Source organism: Cyprinodon variegatus, unplaced genomic scaffold, assembly GCF_000732505.1.
Source record: "Cyprinodon variegatus isolate N-32 unplaced genomic scaffold, C_variegatus-1.0 Scaffold619, whole genome shotgun sequence".
Taxonomy (NCBI): Eukaryota; Metazoa; Chordata; class Actinopteri; order Cyprinodontiformes; family Cyprinodontidae; genus Cyprinodon; species Cyprinodon variegatus.
The window spans coordinates 292,525-317,164 of NW_015151072.1; the positions used below are offsets into that span (position 1 = coordinate 292,525).

General features: G+C 34.8%; 1 protein-coding gene across 1 annotated transcript in view; it reads right to left on the bottom strand.

The window, feature by feature from the left end:
* Positions 1 to 21,791: 21,791 nt before the first annotated feature.
* The window catches only part of smpdl3a (sphingomyelin phosphodiesterase acid-like 3A), an 8,903-nt gene continuing 6,054 nt past the window's right edge, over positions 21,792 to 24,640 (bottom strand). Inside the window, exons 7-8 of the mRNA XM_015392993.1 lie at positions 24,053 to 24,177; positions 21,792 to 22,228 (exon numbers count right to left, since the gene is read on the bottom strand). Of these exons, the coding sequence (XP_015248479.1) occupies positions 21,923 to 22,228; positions 24,053 to 24,177 (431 nt within the window). The 3' untranslated portion in view covers positions 21,792 to 21,922. The remainder of the gene's footprint in view (positions 22,229 to 24,052; positions 24,178 to 24,640) is intronic.

Below are 24,640 nucleotides of genomic sequence, written 5' to 3' on the forward strand. Positions count from 1 at the left end.
ACGTCCTATAAACCAGATAGAAACTAGTAAAGAGCACCTTTGATTGATGCTGTCTTGGTCTGAAGGTTTTTTCTTTTATTTGCAGTTATGTAAACTACAAGCGGACGGCTGAGAAAAGATTTCTGCTTTGATGGTTGGCTGAGATGCTTCTGCTTTGATGTCAGTAAATGTGTTAAAGCATGAATGTTCTTGGATTGAGGTTCCTCACATTGGTAATGGGTTTGATCCAGTACATTTAACTGGTTAGTAAACACACATATGTGCTAGTTCACATGTATTGACTAAAGGAGCAAAAGGCGAGTTACTCCAGAAAGACATAAAAAAGGATAGATATACGAGATGATGCAAGGTAACAGAAAAGTACAACTGCAGATGTAAAATTGAATACAAGGCCAATGCAAATGTTTTATTTTCCAAATCATAAAAAGGATTACTTTAATGTGTTTTCAATTAAATTCAAATCAGTTTATTTATATAGCCCCAATTCACAACACATGTCATCTCAAGGCACTTTACAATTCAACCAAACTCTAGAGTCAAATTGATTCAAAGTTTTCTATCTAAGGAAAACCTACGGAGCCCCTAAAGGGACATGGAGGGGAAAAAAATAACTTTTGCGAGATCTCGTAATACTTTTGCGAGATCTCTCAAAAGTATTGCGGGATCTCGCAAAAGTTTATTTTTTGCGAGATCTCGCAATACTTTTGCGAGATCCCGCAATACTTTTGCAAGATCCCGCAATACTTTTGCAGGATCTCCCAATACTTTTGCGAGATCCCGCAATAGTTTTGTGAGATCTCTCAAAAGTATTGCGGGATCTTGCAAAAGTTTATTTTTTGCGAGATCTCGCAATACTTTTGCGAGATCCCGCAATACATTTGCAAGATCCCGCAATTTCTTTACGAGATCCTGCAATAGTTTTGTGGGATCTCTCAAAAGTATTGCGGGATCTCGCAAAAGTTTATTTTTTGCGAGATCCCGCAATACTTTTGTGAGATCCCGCAATACTTTTGCGAGATCCCGCAATAGTTTTACGAGATCTCGCAAAAAGTTAACTTTTGCAAGATCCTGCAATGCTTTTGCAGTATCTCGCAATACTTTTGCGAGATCCCGCAATAGTTTTGCGAGATCCCACAAAAGTATTGCGGGATCTCGCAAAAGTTTATTTTTTGCCCTCCGTGTCCCTTTAGGGGCTCCGTAAAAACCAGTTGATTGCATCAACTCATTGAATCGAAGGCAATCCCTCACACTAAGCATGCTTGTAGCAACAGTGGAGAGAAAAAACTCCCTTTTAACAGGAAGAAATCTCCAGGAGAACCAGGCTCAGTGTGAGCGGCCATCTGCCGAGGCCGACTGGAGTTTTTGAAGCTCTGCTTTTAACTATGCTAGCAACTGTGTATGAGGAGTTCGAATAATGAGATAAAATGTAAATACCATGTTTATTCTCTTCCAGATTTTTTTTTAAGTTTTAGGTTTGTTAAAGTAACCAAGAATCATAAGAACTTATTTACAGTTAAGTTTTCAAACCATTGTTTATTTTTTTAAGGATAGAAGGTTATAAAGAGCATCATAGTTCAATAAAGATATAAATCCATCTCTTGTTAATTAATGAAATACATGTGATTAACAAAATTGGTTCGACTTCACAAGCGGGTGTTTTCACTGCCTGACCTGTTATCAGGAAATCATTTAAATCATTTTTTTTTCCTGTCAACAAGATGGGCATAAAGAGCTTTAAAATTGGGACAGTGAAGTTTTTTTTCTTCTCAGTTCCGTATCTGGTGTTTGGGCCGTTTAGTATTTAATTGTTAGGATAAATCGTAAAGAGCATGGCATCAGTCAAAAGCTGGGTAAAATGCTATTGATGCCAGGTCAGTATAATGTACCACAAGTCACAATAAATGCTGCCTTGAGGCACTTTCCAAGATGACTACGTTGGTTTTTAGACAGCTATATACACTCTGTTATAATGAACATATAATTTCAACTCTTTACAATTTCTACTAACCAACTATACAGTATATTTCAAATGTATAAAGCACAACTCAGTCTTTTACAACCTCCTTCAGAGCCACATTCTCTATGAGTTGCCTTTTGCGGCTACCTGCTGGGAGACAAACAGAAAAAAAGAAAGAGGCTCTTACCAAGGGTACTCATTATAAAAAAAAGCAATGCAGTAGACCAGAGTAAAAAAACAGTTATAGATCTGTCAGGGACTCTGTCTCAAAAAGAGACGCAACTAAATAAAGAAGAGCTGGGCCATTACCTCAAACCTAATGGCAACTATAATAACCAATAATACAGAAATGAAGAGCTGTGGGAGAAAATAGCAGGTTTGGAAGAAATGCAAATGTCAATATATGCTTTAAGAAATATCTCCTAGAGATGAAAGCATAAAACGACTCTGATTTTGAGATCTTACTGCTTCTTCTTGATGCACATATTCTGGGCTTTTTATGTTGTGTTCTGTTGGAGAAATCTGAAGGGACTGTGGTTATTCAACTGACACATGCTGCTGTTTGAAGGATTTATGGAGATTTAACAGAACTTCTGTGCCTGAGTTGCTGATAAAAACATTCATTTGAACATGCAGATATTTTCAAATCATTTCAATAAAAAATATTTTAGCAGTCGGTCAAAGCAGGACCACACGGAAGAAATGTTTCAAATTAGCCAAAGACACAAAGTGTAATTTATTTAATCCTACAACCTTGTTGCAATTAAGATAAAACTTAAATTAAATCTATTTACAACTTTGATAATTTCCAAAAGAGAATAAATAAAATTGACGTGACAAAGGAAATATTCTGCCCAAAAAAGAAAACATGTTCTTCAACCTTCATTACAAGTATTTTCTTGCTGAGTATGAAACACCTTAAACCCATAGCACCAATACCTCATTGTGTTCTAATGCTGCGTTCACATCAGGATAATCCAGCATTAGTCACTTAGTTTTTACTGCGTAATATCTTATTATAGCATAAAAAGAACAAATCTAAATCCTTTATTCTCTTAAAATGCCATAAAAATAGTAAACTGAATTCACTCCAGACAACAATGCTACCCACTAATCTTAGCAGTTTTCAATAAACTTGTCCGCCGGCCTATCTAAATAAAAACAAAAGAAAAAAAAAAAAGTAAATGAATCAGACTCCTCTAATGACAAAGACTGAAAAAGGTGTAAAGAGAATTTTTTTGTGTATAAACTGCACCAGTGCTAAATCATAAGGTTTAGCTGCCTCAATCTTCGACTATAGCTGTCAGCTTTGCCCATTTCAGCTGAGAGTCATTTTGTTGCTATGAACGGCCTGGAAAAAAAGCGTGAACTCGACAGGGTAAGAAATCAGCTTTTCAAAGATGTCAGAGTTAAAAAGTTTAAAAGATTTTTTAAAGCTTTATGCTGCCATAAAGGTGAGGGCTTGTTTTTGTGTCAAGCAGGATTTTTACATGACGTTATTTTATTTTGTTGGTTTAAACTGAGTTTATAATTTAACTTTTCTAGATTCTGTGGATCTGTTTCTCTTTCCTCTTACAGATATTTCTCATCCAGTTCAGTACAACTCTACCTGTTGCATTTATCAGTGTTGTGGTCAAGACCACCTAACCCGAGACCGAGACAAGACCAAGACCAGAGTGTATCGAGACCGAGACAAGACCAAGACTTTTAGGGTCTGAAACCAAGTCAATACCAAGACCGAGGGAAGTCGAGACCGAGTCAAGACCAAGACCAGTGTCAGTATGTGACAATAAAATGTGAAACATGATCAAAATCACAAAAAATGATCTAAAAGACCCACATTCACATAAAAACACCTAGATATTTACTGTAACACACAGAACTGGACTAAACATTAACATCTTTATTTAGTACTTCTGTGTAGTAATCACAGAATTTCAAACAATAATCAAAGTCGATCAAAATTGTATTTTCTCTGCCGTTCATGAACAGTACATACTGTACATTTATGCTGTTTTTAAATGTGCTATTTCAAAACAATGTGTAAAATGTGTAAAACTGAAAAAATGCCAATCATTTCTCTTGTTTCTCTCTCATATACAGATTAAAGCTATATTATATAACTTTTCTTATATAAATCTATATCTGTCACCAAGTTGTGAAATATGTTATGAGACAGATAATTTGTTGAAAAAATAGATTGATCTCCTTCACTGCATTTACCAATGAGACAGGTTATTGCTTGGATTTGAATCCAAGCATCCAATAAAAAGAAGGATATTAAAGAAACTGATAATATTCTGATGATTAGTGTTATTTCCACAGTTGTGGTCTTGACCGGTCTTGAAATAAAATACTGAGTCCTCAGCTCCCGAGACCGAGACAAGACCGAGACCATCAAAAAATGGTTTTGAAACCGGTCTTGAGACCAAGACCGATATCGAGTACTACAACACTGGCATTTATGCTGTATAATTAACATATGTCATAATCTTCATGAATTCCTTCAAACCTTCTGTATTATCAATCAGCTATTGATTTTCTTTCAGTTAGTGTTTTTGGATCCTCACACATGTTTGTTTAAAGTCAGGTAACGTCTAAAGTGGAAGAGTTGTATATCTCCAGGTCTGTTTAGAAAAGATAAGCCTAACATTCTGTGAAAGTGTTGATAAAATCGCTTAAAGAGAGCCAACATACATGAGCTATGGGTGGTCACCAAAAGAAGAACTGCCCTGCAAACACATTAGGCTTCTTAAAAGGCCTAACTTGACTCACCTTCTGGGAAAAAGCAGAATATTTAGGAAGGAATCAGAGTAAATTAATGATAATCTTCAGAACAAAAGGGGTAATAGCTGATTTTGAGGAGAAATCTTTTTTTTTTTTTTTTTTTAAGTTTGCTATCAGGAAAAGTTTTTCAGACATGCAGCTTCGGGTTGAGAACTTAGAGCCGAATCAAAGGCCCTCATGCAAATCCAGTGTGATATAACTGGCTTTGAAAGTGACTTCTGAATTTATCCAGGAAAATCTGGGAGAGGATTATTCAGGGTTAGGTTAAAATTGAAGGGATGGATAACTATAATAAAACGGATGATTTTTACAGAGATTATTGCCTGACTTTATGACCCTATTTTGATTATCGGATAAAAGTTGGGGAGGAACTTGTGTGTAAACCAGTTGTTTTTTGTTTGTTTATTCCCTGATTTCTGCTCTCTGACCCATGAACATGTCAATTTACTGCTAAATGCTGCTGGAGGGAAGAAATGTGTGTCCAATATGTTAATCCAGTTAGCAATGGAAATGATTTCAAGCCTTTAAATGGGTAATTAATTCTTAAAGTAAATTTGTCTGAAATAAATCCAAATGAAATGACCTCCCACTCACAGCGGCACTGATTCCAATATGCAGTTAAGCTCTGCAGCAGCACAACGTTTCCCAGGCATGCCAGAGTTTATTTTTCATCAAAGATGTGTATAAAGGTTCTTCAGAGTGTTATTGTGCTGCCCATTTTCAGCAGAAAGAAACTGGCACTGTGTGTCGATGGTTTGGACAACACCCAGTCTGTGGGGAGGATAAAAGGGTAAATGGAAGTTTAGAGAGTGTGTTTAAGGCAAGGCAAGTTTGCTTTATATTTTATTGCACATTTCAGTAGCACAGTGATTTAGTGTTGCACATAGCAGGAAAACACACAAAGAAATGTAAATTGCAAGATGATAAATAAGAAATGATTAGTAATAAAAGAAGAGAAATTTGGACTACAAACTTAAAGTGAAGTGTTAAGATAAAACATTCAAAAATGTAAAAGCTGCTGTGCCATCATTGGTTCTGGGTTCAATCAACTGGGTAGGTGGAGTAGATTTGAGCCAGTGTCAGGTTTCTGTTATAGTATTCAGTCTTGCTTTACTCCTTGCTGTGTTCTTTGGTTTTTTTTCCAGTTACTGTCCTAGTCTGGGTTTTGTTATGTTTTTCTTTTGAGTGTTTAGTTTTCTTTTCTCCATGTTTTATAGTCCTGGTAATTTAACATTGTGTTATTTCCAGTCTTCCAGGTTTCTATTTGTTGCTCTCTGCTGCCCTCTTGTGTTCTCCTTCTTCCCTAGCTCTTTCCCTCTTGTTCTGTGCACACCTGCTCCCAGTTTCCTCATTAGCCCCCTCTTTGTCTCTGTCTCCTTTAAAAGCCCTCTCTCTTCAGTTCCCCTTTGCTGGGTCCTCGTCAAACACTGCCAAACTTTGTCAAACTTCCACCAACTCCGTCTTCCCGAGTCTCCCTCGTTGTGACAGTGATTCCCCTGATGTCTCCACGGTTTCTGGTTCGTTTTGACTAGTTTTTATGTTTGATTCTTTTGGATTTTTGGACTCCTGATTTGATGCTTGTTTGGACTTTGCTTTCATTATTGGATTATTGGATAACCTGCCTTTGTTTTCAGTTTCCTTCTTTAATTGAATCTAAAGAAATTCACCTCTGCCTTCCTGCCTCTGCTTTTGGGACAACACTCAATAACCAAATCCTGACAGCCAGAAGATCTGGGAGGTTTGGGGTGTTGGTTTACTGATAACAGTGTGTAATGTTTTTGGTGCTAAGCCATCCAGTGATTTATAGAGTAATAAGTGTTTATTAAAGTCTACTCTATAGATAAAGGGAGGCACTCTAATGGTTTTAGAACTGGCATGAAGTTCTCCACTTTTATAATATTAGTGAGGATGCAGGCAGCAGCATTCTGGATCCACTGCATCTGTGTGAGACACTTTTCATTCAGACCTATGAAGACACCAATACAGTGATTAGTTCTACCAAAGATGAACACATGAATTAGATTTTCAAGGTCCTGCTGAGACATTAGTCCTTAAATCCTGGAGATTCTCTTTAGTTTATAGAAGATCCACTTTGTTATTGTATTTATGAGCCTCTGAAGGTTCAGGTCAGAGTTCATCACTAAACCAAGATTTACACACTGATTAATGTTTTCTGGCTGGATTAACTGAAGCTTAATACTAACTTTTGAAAGCTCTTCCTTTGTTCTCAAACTATTACCGGTATGTCAGTTTTGTTTTGGGTTCACTTTCACTCTGTGACATCATAATGTATAATTGTGTGTCGTCATAGTTAAGATAACTTGTATTATTGTTTAAGATTTGAGTAACGGACAATGTAGACATTGAATAGCAGGGGTCATATGATGGTCTCCTGGAAAACACCAAATGTGATTTATCTGGTCTCTAATGTAAAGTCTTCTACTGACCCCTGTATTTCAGGTAGGATTCAAACAAGCGCTGGACAGAAAAGCTGACCTAGTTTTCCATACGCTCTTATAAAATCAAATGATCAACAGTGTTTAATGTTGCAGTTAGGTCCAATAAAACCAGCGCTGTGGTTCCTCCATAGTCTGTATTTATAGATATCATTGAACAACTAAATCAAGACCAGTCTGTGGCAGTCTGTGGGAGTGGGGCTTGAACTCAGAATCTCAGTATTCCAAGCTCTATGCCCTAACCACCAGGCCGCCATTCCCCAATTAATGCATTACAGAAAATAATTTGCAAGAGTTGCAATCTTTCTGTTTCTATAGAACGTTGGTGAAGCCAAGTATCCAAGAAACTGAAAGTCAACTGGGTGTGCTGACTCTGCACATAAAAGACAGAGTGTAGTTTTCATTCACTCTGTCAACAGTAGTTACGTTTGATATTCATCCATTAATCTTCCATGCCGGCTTATTTCTTCTCAAGGTCAAGTGGGCCTGAATCTTTCCCAGCTATTACCTGGAATGAGACATAAGTCACACATCTGCAAATTCAAAGGCATAAAAAACAAAAATATGCATGAAATCTGCTTTAAAATTAAGTCATTAACCTAACCTTCATGCATGAGAATTTACATCTACTAAAAAACGAAATCTATGCAGGGATTTAGAAAAAAGCAATCTCTCCACCCTCCAAATTGGAACCATAAACCTTGCAAGGAGGCTTAGCTTTCTTACAAACAAAGATAAATATTTTAAACATATGTCACAGAATAAATACTTAAGAAAGAAGTCTCACTCCCCTGAGAAAGATTTTGAAACATTACATTTAGTAATTTAAATTAAAAGGTTAAACCTATAATTTTCATAGTATATTATTCATAAGCTGATTTTCATTTTGTTGTGATGTTTTACTGTTTATAAAACACTTGAAATTGAGCTTTTCAAGCAAAAATAAAAAGGAATAAGACGTTCATAAGTTATTAGCAATGGGAATTTTTAATGCATAAATATTATGGTCTACACAAACCAGAGGAAGACTGCAGCAGACTCTACAATGGTTCATCAGACAGTCCTTGACACCTTCTGCAAGGAGGGTAAACCACAGAAGGTAATTCTGAAAGAAGCTGGCTGTTCACAGAACTCTGGATCCAATATCCATATTAATGGACGTTTGAGTGCAAAGAAAAGCTGATAGAAAATATGTGCAGCCTTCTTCTATAAGCAAGACTCTGAAGGGGATTAATAAAGTCTGAAAAGAGGCTGGAAACTGTATTTCAAGAGGCATTATGCACCAATGTATCAGCAGTTATCAATCTGGTCTGTATGTAAACTTCCTCACCTACAGCAGTGCCTCAGGCTGATCCTCTCATGCCAACCTGCATGTAGTACATCATGCAAAAGATGTGATGGGTAAAAATACAAGGATTATCCTCTACAGCAGTGATTCCCAAGCTGAGGTCGTGACCCCACATAGGGTCCTTGATCAGCCAGCAATCCTTAACAAAAAACATTAACTACTACTACTAATCTTGCTGTTTGTTATAGTATTAACATCCATCGTTAACTGATTTTGTGCAAACGTTTAATCTCAATTAATAGTTTGATTCATGTACTTTATCACGGGTTAGAAGAAGAACTTTTTTTTCTGAGCAATTCCATTTTATTTTGCAGTAGCTGCAATAAATTATCATAAAAAAAAAAAATCAATGCTTGTATCAATAGGCAAGGCAAGGCAGGCAAGGCAATGCAAATTTATTTGTATAGCACAATTCAGTACAAAGACAATGCAATGCAATAATTTATCAATATTAGGTTTTTTGAACTGAATTGGTGAAACAAATTGATTTAGTAAGAATATTTTAGATTTCATGATACACTTTTACGTGGTTGGAAAGAAGAGAAAACATGAAATATTTATAGACTATTATGTCGACTACCTTTTCAATGTTCTGGATCAGAATTAACCAAACATTTTTATCCTACACTGCCATCTGCTGGTCAGTTTATTTTAACTGGACTTTTCTGTTTGCCAAGTCTTTTTTTTTTTTTTTTTTTATCTTGGTTTTACTTTTAGGAAATTAATTGATTTAATATTTCTACTAAATGGACCCAATTAATTTTAAATTCTGCCTTCTGTAGATAAATTCAGCTAGAGGAATAACATACATGCTAGGATAGAAACTGAGAAATAACAATTTGTCATCTAAAAGAGGTATATAAAGACCTAGTTTATTACCTTTCTTTATAATTCTGATACAGGATTAAATATGTTAAACTGGTTATAAAATGATTATGACTCTGATTTTATACTGTCTAGTTTAATGTAAGATCAGACCTTGAAAAATGGCTTCTTAGCTGCTTTTTTAATGTTAAATTAATAAAGGATTTGTTAAATAAGATCTATCAAGAGTTCAGATCATAAATCTCAGTCAAATCTAGCTCTTTAAAAGATAATCCCATGTATTATAGAGATGTAAACCCTGAACCCTTGCATTTATTTGAATTACTAACAAGGAATAAAAGCAGTAAGGGACCACTAACACCTCATAATACTTGAATCCATGCAGTTAATCTTTAGAAACCATCTTCTATGCTTCAACCAAGACCTACAGCCAGATGAACAGCAGATGGCAGACTTGTTATACATGCAGTTTAACATCTATGTCCTATTATTATCAACCAGACTGTTCAGGGGATTCTTTAAAAGGAATAAGACAAACTTTATTGTCATTTTGTATGCACAGAATGCATACAGAATGAAACTCTGTTGCATACAGCTTACAACAAGAATGATATGTAGTTGGAATAAATAACATTAGAAAAAGGATGAATAATAATTAGGTGATTAATTTAAGTTTTTTCCTAATATGTATAAGTATATAAACAGTTTATGCTTACATTTGCCTCCAAATATAAAGTTTGTCTCTACTTTCTTAATATTTTAAAAGTGAAATTATAGATAGAACAGATTTGTTAGATCAAGATGTAAGATTGGATAAAGAAACTGAATGTTTTTTCCATTAGATTGTTAAAATGTGTCCAAAAAAAAGAAAGAACATAAAAACTTGGGGGAGGGGAGATTTCTCTTAAACTGGGGAGCCGTTTATGAGGCCCAACTGGAGATGTTTCTCTGCATGGGGCCTGTTGGACGCCAAGGTCAGCACAAAGCTCATCAGGTGGAAGAAAATTGATTGTAAGTTCTGTAGGGATCAAAGACGCTGGCCAACATACCACTCCTCTCTGCTCCAATACTAACCTCTTTGATTACAAACTCACTGACCCCTGCAAGCAGAGCAGACAGGGGGTGCAGGGCAGCAGAGAGAGTCTGGGTCATTCCTGGAAAGTGGTTGAACTGGTTGGGTAGTGGAAGAATAAAAGATGGGATGAGGAAAGATAATTAACTAATAACTGAAGTGCTTTTCTTTAAAGAGTTATGGCCTGGTGGTTAGCTAAATGATTTATACAATTCCTTTTTTTAAACAAATCAGTAATATATGGATGAAATATGAATATAAAGGATATCTTTTAATATTAAAAAATAAAGCGAGAATAAAACAATTTTCTAATTAGTGAATTCATTCCTCCATTTAAACATCACACAGTCATTGGGTGAAAAGTAGGGTTTATCTCCACCATCTATTATTAGGCAACAAAGAGAAAATTAATAACCATGGAAACAATCATAACTAACAAATAATGAGAAACAAAAACCTCAGAAGCACGTTTTTGAACTGTTGGAGAAAGTTTCGTCTTTCAGGAAGAAAACATGCATCAGGAGGACATGCAGACTCCATGCAGACTACATGCAGAAAGAGCTCAGGTCATGAAGATGCAAAGTTTGTTGAGGCTGTTTTCATCTGGCTGAATATTAACTTCAGGTAACCGTCTAACTTGTATGATAGATTCCAAAAAAACAAATTATTTAGCTATATTTTCCCTGTGCTTACCCCTACTATAAGGTAGAAATAACAATTGTTTAAATTAGGTGTGTTCTTTTTTTTGCTCTGTGATAAAAAAAACAACAACAAAAAAACATTGATGGAATGAAAATATGTTGCTTTAAATTGACAAATTAACATAAACAGAAAGGGAGTTAGGCTATAGGTTTATGGATATTACAGCTTTTAGAGAATAAACGCAAAGATATAAAAATGATTAAATCCTTTTCATCATTACAGTTACATTCTTGATGCTAATAGCTTCAGATTTTTCAGGTTGATGCAGAATCAACCTAAAGGTGGATTAACCCTGGACAGGATGCCAATCAGTGCTTGTGCAACTATAATTACCTTTTTTCTTTTATAGCTAACTTACAGTTTAAGCTTTGGTAATGAAAAGATAATATATAGTTTAGTGTCATGGATCATTTGCCCAGTTTATGACAAATGACACATTTTCAGTTTTACAAAAGTAACAACAGGAGAACATGTTTCAATATATACTACCTGCAGTTATGTTAAATAAATTAAATATGTATTTCAATAATGCTTTTTTTAAAAAACAGATTTACGCCTTTTAAAAGTAACCTATAAGTAACTACAGCACATACATTCAATTAAGCCAACATTTGGGGATTAAAATACTTGTTTTATTATTATCTTAGATGGGTGTTTTCATGAGCGACAAGTGAAAAATCATCACATATAACAAAATATTAAAGTTATTCTAAGACGACAGTTAGCATGATATAAAAACATGCCTAAAACTCAATGTTGGAGAATCTTTGGGTGATCAAGTCCTCAAAGTCTACATTTGATGCAATTTAATGTAAATAACTGGCATAGTAGAAGAAGACTTTCTGCATCTACAAACACAAATGTAAAACACTTAAAAAAAATGCTGAAGTGTTGACATCTGCATTAGATCAATGCCTTAGATGGGCAGCTAATCTGGGCTGTCTTGCTCAGGGACTCAGCGGTGTTGTCAACTTCTCAGAACAACTGCTCCATCTTTATCTGGAAATATGCCCTTTGGTCACAAGAAACGTGGACTTAAAAAAAAAAAAACATTTCAGGTTGGTTTGGTGTGAAATGAAAAATAAATAGGTGAAAAAGGACATCATGTCCACTGTTGGGCACGGTAGAAGATTTGTGATGCTGTGGGCCTGTTTCTTTTCTTAGGGCCAAAGAACCTAAAGACCTATTCCATGAATTAGAATGATTTTGAAAAGGTTTTTTTTGTTTTGTTTAAGTAATATATTTCAGTAAATAATAGACATTGTATAGAAAAACTGCACATTCAGCTGCCCATGTTAAAAAAATGATACATCCTTTTTCAGCCTAATATGAGGAGAGAATTTTTATTCTTCATCAAAGTTATACATTTCTAGTTTAAAGACGCTACACCTTCTTATTAAAAAAAAATAAAGCATGATTTTTTTTTTTTAAAAAGTCGCTTTTTTAAATTTGACTTTATACCAGCTGTTCAGATTGATAATAACTTAATATATTGTTATGGATGCATGTATGAATATGTTATTGGCTAGTATTTTCTGTGGTTGTAAGTTTAGTAGGCTGCATTAACCATGAATAAAATTTGTGAGTAAAACTTTTTACGGTCATCTGTTATTATTGCAATAAGTATTTGTTTGCTTTTATAAATTAGTAAATAAAGGAAACATATTGAACACATCACTTTGTTTCAAGCCAAAAAAAAGATAAATACGTGTTGATAGAAATTTATAGATATTTTCATTACTTTACTCACATGTTACCTACTCAGCTTTTCTTGGTTTCAATCATGTTTGTTGAGATCATTGAAGTCGTGCACGATGGTGCTGCTTAAAAGTTAAATTGTGCTTATGTTTTTATGCAGACAATATGTTAGTTTTGGTTTTATGAGTTGTAGAAACAGCCAGGTATTAGTCTCCATAACCCCTTTGTTTAAACAAACATTTAATAAATATATTCTGAAATATAACATTTGACACATTTCCTTTAGTTGTTAACTTATTGCCAGTTTTTTTCACACACTGAGAAAATATTTCTCACTACTGTAGTGAAATGACACACTTTTTTTTCAGTGCCTACCATCTTTTGTGCCCATTCATAAATTCATCAGTTCAGGAACAATCAGGTCTTTGTTTTCCCACTGAAAAGATTTACTCCAGTGGGAAATGAACAACTGGTGTTGCTGAGGGAAATTTTAATTAGATGCAACAAAAAAGACTTAACCGTGTGGTTTGGATGTTAATAGCTGGCCTCCTTCCAGCTCATTCATACCAAAACACACACAGAAACACACATTTATACAACTTAACAGAAAGTTATACCACATTTTAAGAACTTCAGTGGCTTTTGGTTGCTGTTGCTGTTACTTTTCCCTTTGAGTCTTTGTGAAAGCAAAACTCTTCCTCATGGATGCGAAGAGGAACCCCTTTGAGATAAAATTTAAAAATACAGTTTTATTAAAACTAAATAATTCCCGTTTGATTTCTTGTTTAATTTTCACTTGAAATGTGTGCTGTCTGTAGTAAATGATGGCTCCTGGTGGACTCTGGCCAAACAGGCTCAGTAATTAAGAGTGAATAATTGATTCCTAAATCAAACAAGACAAAAGCTTAAATAAACATATAAAGAGGTCGGAAAGACAGAAAAGATTGATTTTGGACTTAAGTAAATGTATGAATTTATTGTAAAAGCCTTAACATATTAGTAGAAAAATATTTTTTCTCACTAGCTGTATGGTAGTTTTAAAAACATACATTACTACTGAAAAAAAGAATGCAATATATTAAAGCATAAATTAAAACAAAAAAGAAAATCGGATGTGGGCTAAAAACTGCAGCAGCCAATATACACTCCGTCTGCATAGTGCATCTACTGTATTCCTCTTAGAACAGTGTTCAACAGTGCCTTTTATTTGAAATACATTCAGATCCATCTTGAGGAAAAATACATAAATAAATATGTAATGAACTACATAACATAATATATGTTGTCAGTGGCTCAACATATAAACTCAAATGTCTAACTTGAATCATTTTCAAATATGAGACATAAATAAAGTTTTGCTGTCAAACATTAGTTAACAGTTAAAAATCAGAGCCGAACTTCTCTGTTTCTTCGACGACCGCTTTCTTTATTCACTGCTTTTATTCTCTCCTTGAATTAACATTTTGTTTGGGTGGATCCTGTTCCAACTTGGCACAGCGTTCACTACAGTGAGGTAATGGCTTCTGGGGCGCCTGATTGGCTCCTGGAGACCTGCCTATGGTGGTCCCACACAAAAGAGACAGATCTGGGCTACAAATGGGCTGAGAGCGAACCTCAACCTAAAGGTTCACCCCCTCTAGTGTACAACCCCCCCCTAACACACACATTGCACTACTCTAAAATTCCTTGCCACTGTCTCCCTCTCTGATGAAGGAGGCCATTCATGCCCGGTGACAAATTACTACTGAAGCATGAGACTAAAGAGACCCCCCATCTCTGTGTTTGTGCCTCCATCTTGCTCCATTATTGACTGTTTGAGACAGAATATCACAGGAAACCAAAACTAAGAAAGGAGCCTCATGTTTAGCTGCTACAAACAGAAACTGTGTATTGCTAGATAGGTTTTATTATAAATATTGTTATTGTTTTATTTGCTCTTGAAGTTGAGCTTTCAACATAAAGAGTTTGAATTTTATTTTTTCAGGTGTATTTAGAAATAGAGGATGTTATGAAAAAATTATCGAACAAAAGAGAGTGAAGAAGTCACTTCTAATATTCTTTTAGCATGCCATAATTTACAGAATATCTAATTCTATTATTATAAACATTTAAATGACCCGCATAACAACCTGTACACTGCAAAAAAAAAAAAAAAAATCTAAATGAGTAATTTTTTCTTAAAATGAGTGCATTTTTTCTTTAATTAAAGTTTGAAGTGAGACACTTTGCCAATGGAACAAGACAATTTACACTTTAAACAAGAAAAAAACAATTGCATTGTCTTATTTCAAGTGCATAATATCTAGATAGCTTATTTTAAGAGTAAAAATACAAATTCCATCGGCAAATCATCTTATTTACCTGCTTAAATTAAGGGTAAATACACTTAATTAGGACATTTTTACTCATTTTGAGATCATTTTTGCAATGTAAGGAAAACTGTGTAACAATGATTATTAGAATAAGAACTATTCAGTATTATTAGAAAGATAAATTACCAGCTATAAGAGGTACTGATACTGAACGCAATGTTACATTCTGTTAAACTACTAATTACACTTTAAAAGTGGTGTTTTTATGAATTGAAGAACATAATTGTGGCTTATTTTATTGCAATATTGAATGCATTACGGTTGATTTATCTATAAAATGAACTTGAGTTAAAAGCTAATGTAGAAAAGTTTGATTGGCTGCATCAACAACATCTACTGGAGAATCTTCTTGCTCTTTTTGGTTATACAACCTAAGAAGAACAGTGAAATTACTGGGTGCTAAACATTTTATAATATATAGCCATTTTATAAGTGAATAAAAACAGTCTTTAAATGAATGCAGAAAACTTACAGGGAACCAGTGCATATCTGCTGAGCTGGGTTGATGTGGTCATGCCTTTTGGTAACTGTTACCTGCCACACAGCAGCTTCTGGACTCTGTGGTCAAAGCAGCAACCTCTGAATTCAGAGTATGTCTATAATATAACATTTACTATCCAGTATTGATGCTAACCCATAATAACTATTTGCATGAGTTATTATGGGTTATTCATAAAAAGAGCAGTAGAATGGACTCTTCTTAAAACATCACCATTTATTTTCAATTTTAGACTAATTGCTTTGGAAAAGCAGGTTGTGTGCATGAAAAACTAAATATAATTTATAACTGAGGTAGTTTTATCTTTTAGCAATAAGACAACAAAGGTAAAGTGTAAAAAAAAAAAAAATTGTGCTGAATGTAACCACTGAAATTAGTATAATTAAAGACAATCAGCTAATTTTCTCAATCTGACATCAAGATTTTAAGACCACATCTTTATTTATCAACCTTGACAAAATATATATACCAATACGGACACTATTTCAGGAGGGGGTCATTTTTCAAACCCCTAACGATGCTGAAAAGAATGATCTTGGTTGGATAAAGGCAATCTGAACCACAGACACAGAGATTCCAGCTCCACAGGAGAGGGCTGCTGGATGGTTATACTATCCTGACAGTAATCCTCAGATTAACTGCTGTGGGCCTCCACCAGTCAGCCAAAATAAAAGCAGAAATCTCCACAAAAGTGAAAATGTGGGTCAGTGAGCCAAACGAAACAAGAGAGACAGTCTAAGACAGTCTCTCAGTCTGAGACCGAACAGAAACAGAGTTTAAAGAACTGGATTTGGTTGATTTTTATACTGTAGCTTCTTATTTAGTCTTAAAGTATTGAAGTAGAAACAAAAGCAATAATTATGCATAATACAAAGCTTATCATTAGTTATGATGGTTACCTTTTTGTATTAATGTTTTCACTTTGAAGACAAAAAAAAAAGGTTTCCCTTGCAAGTGTTTTACAAAAACAGAAAAATCTTTCTGCTGTTTAAACATGAAAATCATTTGTTTTTTAACTTGTTCTTAATACAAACCTAAACACTGTCAGTTCTACAATACAACATCAGATGGACTCTGAACCTTAGAATGTTCTACTGTCTCTGTTACATTTTAGAAATTAATAAATCAGGAATTCAAAATTGTTTTTCCTTTATCATGCCTCCCAAAAGGAAACCAAAATCCTAGATAACGCACCTTCTGAAGCAGCAGGCACTAAAAACCCATATCTCCTTTATATGCATTGTTTTTATCTTGGCCAGCTTATGTCTGCACATAAACTAGCATCCAGTAGATAAAAAGAACTGCTATATAAAAAAAATATATCAAAGTAAAATCTGAGCTCTAAAATACATTTTTATGGGAAATTATACATTTCATTCTTGTTGAGTACATAGCTGTTATCTATGGGCATTTTCTAATACTCCCACACCTCTAGATTCAGGAACCAAACAGGTAAAGGAAAAACCTCTCAAGCCATCATGGCTTTGTCAAGCTGCTGCCTACCTTTGTGAAGCAGGAAAACAAAGTGAATCCAGTAGAACTTTTTATTGCCTACCTGGAATGGCTGACAATAGTTGAATAAACTCTTGGCTCTCAAAATGGTATCAGTACCTTATTTGTTGGTACTCGCCGATACCGATACCACCATTTTAGTGCTGGATCGGGGCCCCGTCCATTACTTGTATCGGTATTGGTGCAACACTAGTGTTTACCCTCAATTTGAGTAGGGAAATAAGATGATCTGCCAATGAAATTAGCATGTTTACCCTTAAAATAAGATATTATGCACTTGAAATAAGAGACTGCATTTGTTTTTTTCCCCCCTATTACTTAAATTTACATTTTTGGCAGTGCTGTCCTGGTTCGTAAGCCATATTGAAAATGGCAATGAAAAAAAATGCCTCTAATGATGACCTCCGACCATTAGGAAAAATCACACATACAGTGTTTTGCAATAGACACCAGATAGAGTTTGTCACAAAGACGAGTGTTCTCTTTACCTTTCTCTACAGATGATGAAATTTGTGTTTAAATTAGTGTTGCAGTGATACAGTATTGGGCGGGGCCCCGATCCAGCACTAAAATGGTGGTATCGGTTTTGACGAGTACCAACAAATAGGGCACCGATACCATTTTGAAAGGCAAATGTTTATTTAACTATTGTCACTCATTCTAGGTAGGCAATAAAAAGTTCTACTGGATTCTCTTTGTATTAGTCTTTTTTCCTGCTTCACAAAAGTAGGCAGCAGCTTGACAAAGCCATGAGGGCCATTATTTTACATCCAAGTAGTATGCAGTTCTTCATATATACACACATCGATTTCTAACAGATCGTATTGGTATCGGCCAATACTGTACAGCCAGGTATAGTAGCCAAAAAATGGCATCGGCTCAACACTAGTTTAAAGTCATCAATCATTACTGATGACATGAAATCACAAGTTCTAAACTTTAGCCATACAAAAGCAGGCTTTATTGGAAGGAATTTGGCTTGCTCAATTAAATGTGCATAAAACACTTCTAACTACTTTTTTCAACTGTAAAGCCCATATTGCATAGCTTTATAAAGTTTAAGCTCCATTAAATGCTGCAGAAAGAATCTCGTAACACACATGCATTACAGCTCCTCTGTTTGGCTGGTCTGGAGTTGAAAGCATTGCTAATAATAGTGACTCAAGAGAAGGATCCTCATGACTGGAAGCTCTACTCCTGTTACTGTGGTGACGGAGTCCTTTCCATTGCCATTCCTACGCCATCTTAGTCTCCACGGTTACATTTGGACAGGAACTGAGAGGAAGGAGGCCCGGGATGGACAGGGAGAATAAAAGCAAAGGAGGCACAGAAGGGGAAAGAGTTTGGCAAAAGACACCAAGTACCGACTCTGGTCTCAAGAGAAGTTTCTAAACTCCTGAGCAAATAATTCTTCTCCAAAAGTGTTCTGAGTATTATCTTTTAATAACAAATAATTCAGATAATTATTCTGCATAAAAGATTGGATATCCTAACATCTCATTGTTATGCAAACTGTGACAAGTCAGCATTTCCTGTTTGTGTTCTGGTTTTGACCTTAAACTCTAAAATGTTCAAGAGTTTTTTTTATTGCTCCAATGAATTTTACAGAATAATAAAAAAAAAAATGTTGCAAAAAAAAAAACTCAAAAAACAAAGCCTCTATTCCAAACCACTGTGAAATGAAATTACATGCATGTCAGAAATACTGTTTTTGGAAGATGGGAAACTCTTTCTTATGCAGTCCAGCTTTTGGTGATTTGAACTGATGCATTAGCAAACACAAAAAGGCAGTGTTAGGGAAGCTTTGGGAGAGGTCCACTCAACATTTGAGAAGGGAGGCAAAGGGGACAAAAGAGTCGGGAGGGTGATGGGAAGGAGGTGAGGGTCAAATTCTTCAGTCGGTGGCTGAGAAACGAGGGGGATTTTCTAGAAGGTTTGAACAAGAGAAGAAAAGGACCGGAGGGGTGGTGATAGTGGGAGGGAATGAACTTGAATGTTGACGGTTTTCTGGGGTTAGCTGCTGAGGCTTTGGGGCTCCAGCAGGGGACACTAGTCCATGCAGCTTCAGTTTATATATTTTACTGCTATTTTTTTCTCACCTGCTAACTGTTACTGTAACTTATGTATTCTTAAATTATCTCTAATTAACTAAATTTACAGGCTGCTTTTACAACATTACTGCTGAACTTTGAATCAAAATAAAAAAGGAAGCAAAAATCTTCAATCATAATTTCCTGATTTTTTTACACAAAAGAAACTATGATAATAAAAGTTCAAACATAAACTACAAAAGGGGGCAAAAAATCAACAATTTCAAACATTTTCCTTTTAGATATTAATAAAAAAAAAACCTGACTCATTAAAAACTATATTTGTAAAGTTGATATTTTGACCCACAGGAAGCAAGAAAGGAAACATTTCTCTGTAGAAACATAAATCTCTGTCATTGTTTTTATAATATAAGTTTTCTGGCTCAGATTTCAGGAAGTTTTGGTCGTCTCTTTTTAGACATATGAAGCATTTTATAGACTATTATGATACTGAGATAATGTAGACTTTCATAATCTTTCATTATTTGTTCAGTTTCTCATTTAAATTGTGGTTTAAGCTCTTCAGTACTGAGTTCGGCTGGTCACAAAGTATTTGTGGTTATCAATGTTACCATTGGTGATTAAAATAATACAATCCACTCTATTGCTGAACCTCTTGCTAATTAATTCTTGTGACGAATCACAACTGATGTATCCAATAATGTTTTGTTTTTTTGTATATGCTGAATAATTGCAGCTAATATTCCTATTAAAATGTGATACAGTTTTAACTCAAGGCCATTCTGACTCCCATTGCTTCCTTAAGTCAGAACAGCTCAAAAGCCAAAGCTTATTTTGCTTCTTTTTTTAAATTTATTTAATTTGAGATATTTAACCCCAATAAAAAGCTATTTCCTAGCTCTATATTGGGGCTATATCTGGCAACGCCTGAGCTTTGTCTCACATCTAACTACTATTCCTATTTTGACTTAGGTATCCTTTACAGAAGTAAATAAATTGCATATATATTTTAGACCTGTCAACATGTTAGAAAAAAAAAGCTGGAATGTCTCTTTTTAAAATGTACCAGCAAAACAAAAATACATCTTTTGTTGACAAGACAAATTTGGTACTAAAGTTTACATGATTTTGTTAAATCAACTCTTCTTAGTAACTTAGATTTTATTGAGTGAATTCTACAAAAACTTTCTATGGGGAAAAGTTACCTAACTAGCTTAATTAGCGTCTCTAAATTGTCCTCAGGTGTGAGTGCGTATGTGTGAAAGGTTGTTTGTCTCTGTGTTGCCCTGCGACAGACTGGTGACCTGTCCAAGGTGTCCCCCACCTTTCACCCGTAGACTGCTGGAGATAGGCAGCAGCCCCACTGTAACCCTGACAAGGACTAAGCAGGAGAAAATAGATAGATGGATGTAGAGCTTAAATGTTCTGTGATGTATTCAAAATTAATTTGATAAAACTTTTTATCCATCACATTTAAATTTGTTAACTGATTTAAAACTTGAACTAGGGGCGTCTGGTTCCAAGTTTTTCCATTTCTGATATAATACTGATTTTGCAGTTTTGGGTCTGGACTGATAATGAAGCTGACCTGATATGTCACCACACATCAAACATACTTTTAGGAATTATTTTGTAGTGGGGAAAATTAGAAAAGGCTTCATCAAATGATATTTCTCAGTGAACAATGAGAAATGACCCAGGTTTAGTTTATCAGTTGGTTACATAAACCTTAAACAGAAGCTGAGTTATTCTATCAGCTTGGTAATATCTACAGTATTAGATGTAGGCAGAAATATTCACAGATTAGGTTTTGTTGACAGATATCTGGATGATTTCTGTGACATCCTTATAACTTCAATATAAAAAAGTCTTAAGATGTCATTTTTCTGGTATATATATAAAAAAAAAAAAAATACATTTGAAAAGACAACACTTTTTGTATACCGTATATTTTATTCCCTCCAGATACTTATACAAACTTAATTTTAAATACTATTATCCACTTCCATGAAAACAAGCACTGTAACTGCAGCAATCAGCATCATTTTACAATCTTTGGAGTCATAATTGCACTTGAATACATTTTTAATAAAAAGAAAAAAATATAGAGGTGATGAGAAAAATACACCGAGATGCATTTTGATACTATGTCATAGAATATTGTAACATATATCATTTTATAACAATATTTTAGCTATAAAATTCAGCGTTATTCCTACTATACCAATAAACAATCATCACAATCTAACAAAAATAATTACATCAGTAGAGCAACTGTGCTGCTCAACAACAGTACACATAATCAATTTAAATGAAACATAAAGACAGCAGTTATCTTTGATCTCTTTAAACCAAAAGTGAAAAAAATACATTTTAAACTCCAGAAGTAACAATTCAGTCTTTTTCCTGAGTTTCCAAACATGTGTCATTTTTATTTCACTGTATTCTACAAGTCGCTAACATCAAGTAATTGGCATAAAACTGAAAAAAAAAAAAAAAAAAAACACTTTAACAAACAAATACCACCTTAAGAACCAATTATTTGTTAAATATTGGTTTTAGTGAAAGCAGATGCTCACATTTCCCTTCTGATTCCGGCAGTTATCAAATATCTTAAAGACTGTTTCCTGAGGATAAAGTTTGCTAAAAGGCAGCACTATCAGCACATTTGTTGTAGGACTTCTGGTCCAGGTAAAGCACAGCGCACACCTGGTTGACCTTACAGCTTCCATCACAGGTGATCCTGTTATCGTAGCTGACCATAAAGTGGCTGAAGTACTGGTCAAACGCTTTAGCCTGTGGCAGCAAGAAGCTCAGGCCCAGCTGAAGAAGACTTTTTGGCTGCAGGTCTTTCAGCCCAAAAGCCTCGGTCATGACGTATTCCAGCCTCCAGTCGGACTTTTGTTTCTCGTTGGCCTCCGTCAGATTCAAGTAGTACTGCCAGATATCCTTCAAAGGGACAGAAAAGCCCAAAAGAGACAAAGGAAGAAAGAAAAAGTCTTTGAGTCACTTTAAAAGCCAGAAACAGTTTTTGTGTTCTGATTGGCACCGTAATTAATCCTAAAAGCGCATATAGCTTCGGTCTGTAAGCAGAGAGATGAAAGGAATTAGCAGTTAAGCCTAATTCTATTAGACAATCCGCCAATGTTTTTTAAATTCTGTTATAGTTTGTGGATTATATAGTGAGAGAGAATAAATCAATGTCAATGAAACAATGAACCTTGTGGTAATCCATCATTCTTTTGATAAAATAACAAGCTTATGCTTAGTAAAATGCTCCCTATGCATCAAAAACAACCAGCAAATTCCACTAAGTTATAAACACAATAATCCAATTTTAGCTGTTTTTTATGTCCTACTATTCAATGCTGAACACTAAATGTTACCCATGAGCATTACATTTATTCAGAAGATTATTTTAACATAACAGAGTGTTTATAAAATGTGTTGTTTGGGTTTAAAAATAATTAGGTGAATATATGATGCAGTAGATTTAGAAAAGGAGTAAAACACCAAAAAACACTAAGATAATGGATTTAAGATATTTTTATTATGCTCCAAAACAACCAAAAGTAATTTAATACTGAATTTCAGCTGATATATCTTTATGTAGTTAATTAGTCATGAAAAGCCTCTGGGTAGAAAAATCCTGGCTGATAAATCAAACGCACCCTCTCACAGGAGAACATGCACATCCCTGTCAGAACCATTGTCTGATATCATTTTACTCCAAACTACATGAGATAAAGATTTTGCATCAAAAGTTCCAGAAGTTACCAGTAGGTCAAGTCTTGAGACTTTCTTGTTTTAGCTGTTGCATGAGTCTACTTTCTAACTTTACCAAATCCCTCATTTATTAGCACTTTTGGAATTTCTTTGCAGAGCTTGTGGTCCCTGTTTGAGTAGAGAGATCAGACTTAAACCTAAGACTACCGTGTTCAATGATAAAGCTCAAGAATATGGAGCGACAGCAAAAAAACAAAATTGGTATCTGGCATGCCACTTAAAAAAAGGCACAGTCCTGTTGAAAACTGGACTGGATCATTTGGTTAAAGTGATGCATTTTGGCGTGTTACAGTAGTTCACAAGGCTCTGCATGTGAGGCCTTCTAAGGATGCCACAGACGAATATGTCTTAGTAAATAAAGACAAAAACAATAAACAAAGCAACATCAGCTGATGGCTGCCATGAAGCACAGATCACATGTTCTACACAAAGAGCAGAAATACTGGAGATTTTCCAGAGAGCAGCCGCCGCTGCTACTGTAATATGTTTATAGTTATATCGCTGTGATTGATTACAATGTTATTGTGATACACTTTGATCATTAATAATGGTTTACCCCTTACTTACTTTTAACCTATGTCTGTTATTAAGTTTTAGATTTTGACTGGAAGTATTATAGTGCTTCTTGAGGATTTACCTTCCTCATATGAAATAATGGAAAATAAATGAGTCAGGAAATAAAGTTATAAAAATTCACTGCAGCCTTTGATCTTTTTCTGCATTCAGACTGAGAAGCTGAACAGCGAATCTAACTTTAGATTGAAATTGACATTTTGTAAAGTGACGTGAATAAAATTGTCCATCAAGTCAACATCAGCCAGTTTCAAGGTCCAAACGCTTGTGCAATGAATTCCAAAAACATTAATGTTAATGAAGTGGTTACCTATGTTTATATACTGATGTATTCCTTTAATATCAGTAATGTTTGTCTGAGATGAATGTGAACATAACTAGAAAAACAGCCTTTAGTTTGTTGTACCTTCTTACCTTCATACTGAAGTCCTCGTTGTTGTACAGATACATGCGAAAACCTGGGTTGTTGGAATACGGCTCTAAAAAATTTTTGATGGGCGTAACAGCCGGCGACACGAACAGAGAATTCACTGGTTCACCTGCAGAACAACCGCATGAAGTCAAGATTTTTTTTATCCAACACAACCAAACCATGTACTTATTAACCACTTAATATGTGTTTGGATGTTTATACACAAACTACAATTACAGTTTTAATAATAACAGAGGAGTTGAATATGAAAAAATAGGGTGATCTAATAGAAACAGAAAGATCATGGAGATCAGGAACTTTCTTTCACTCAAAGTAAAGCAAGATCTATTTAGAGAGAAAAACCTTTGCTTGATCCTCAGTGTCGTTACAACATGTTAATATGCGATTTACATAAAAGCTTATAGTCTTTTTGTTTGCCAGGATACTGTATATTACTTTGCATTTATTCTACAGTTTATAGGTACTTCGTACTAAAGTCTAAAAAAGAATGGTTATACGTTCTTTACAGTTTAAGTTTTTTTTGACACAATAGTTAGTACATTTAGTCTAGTTTAGAGCTGAAATCTAAC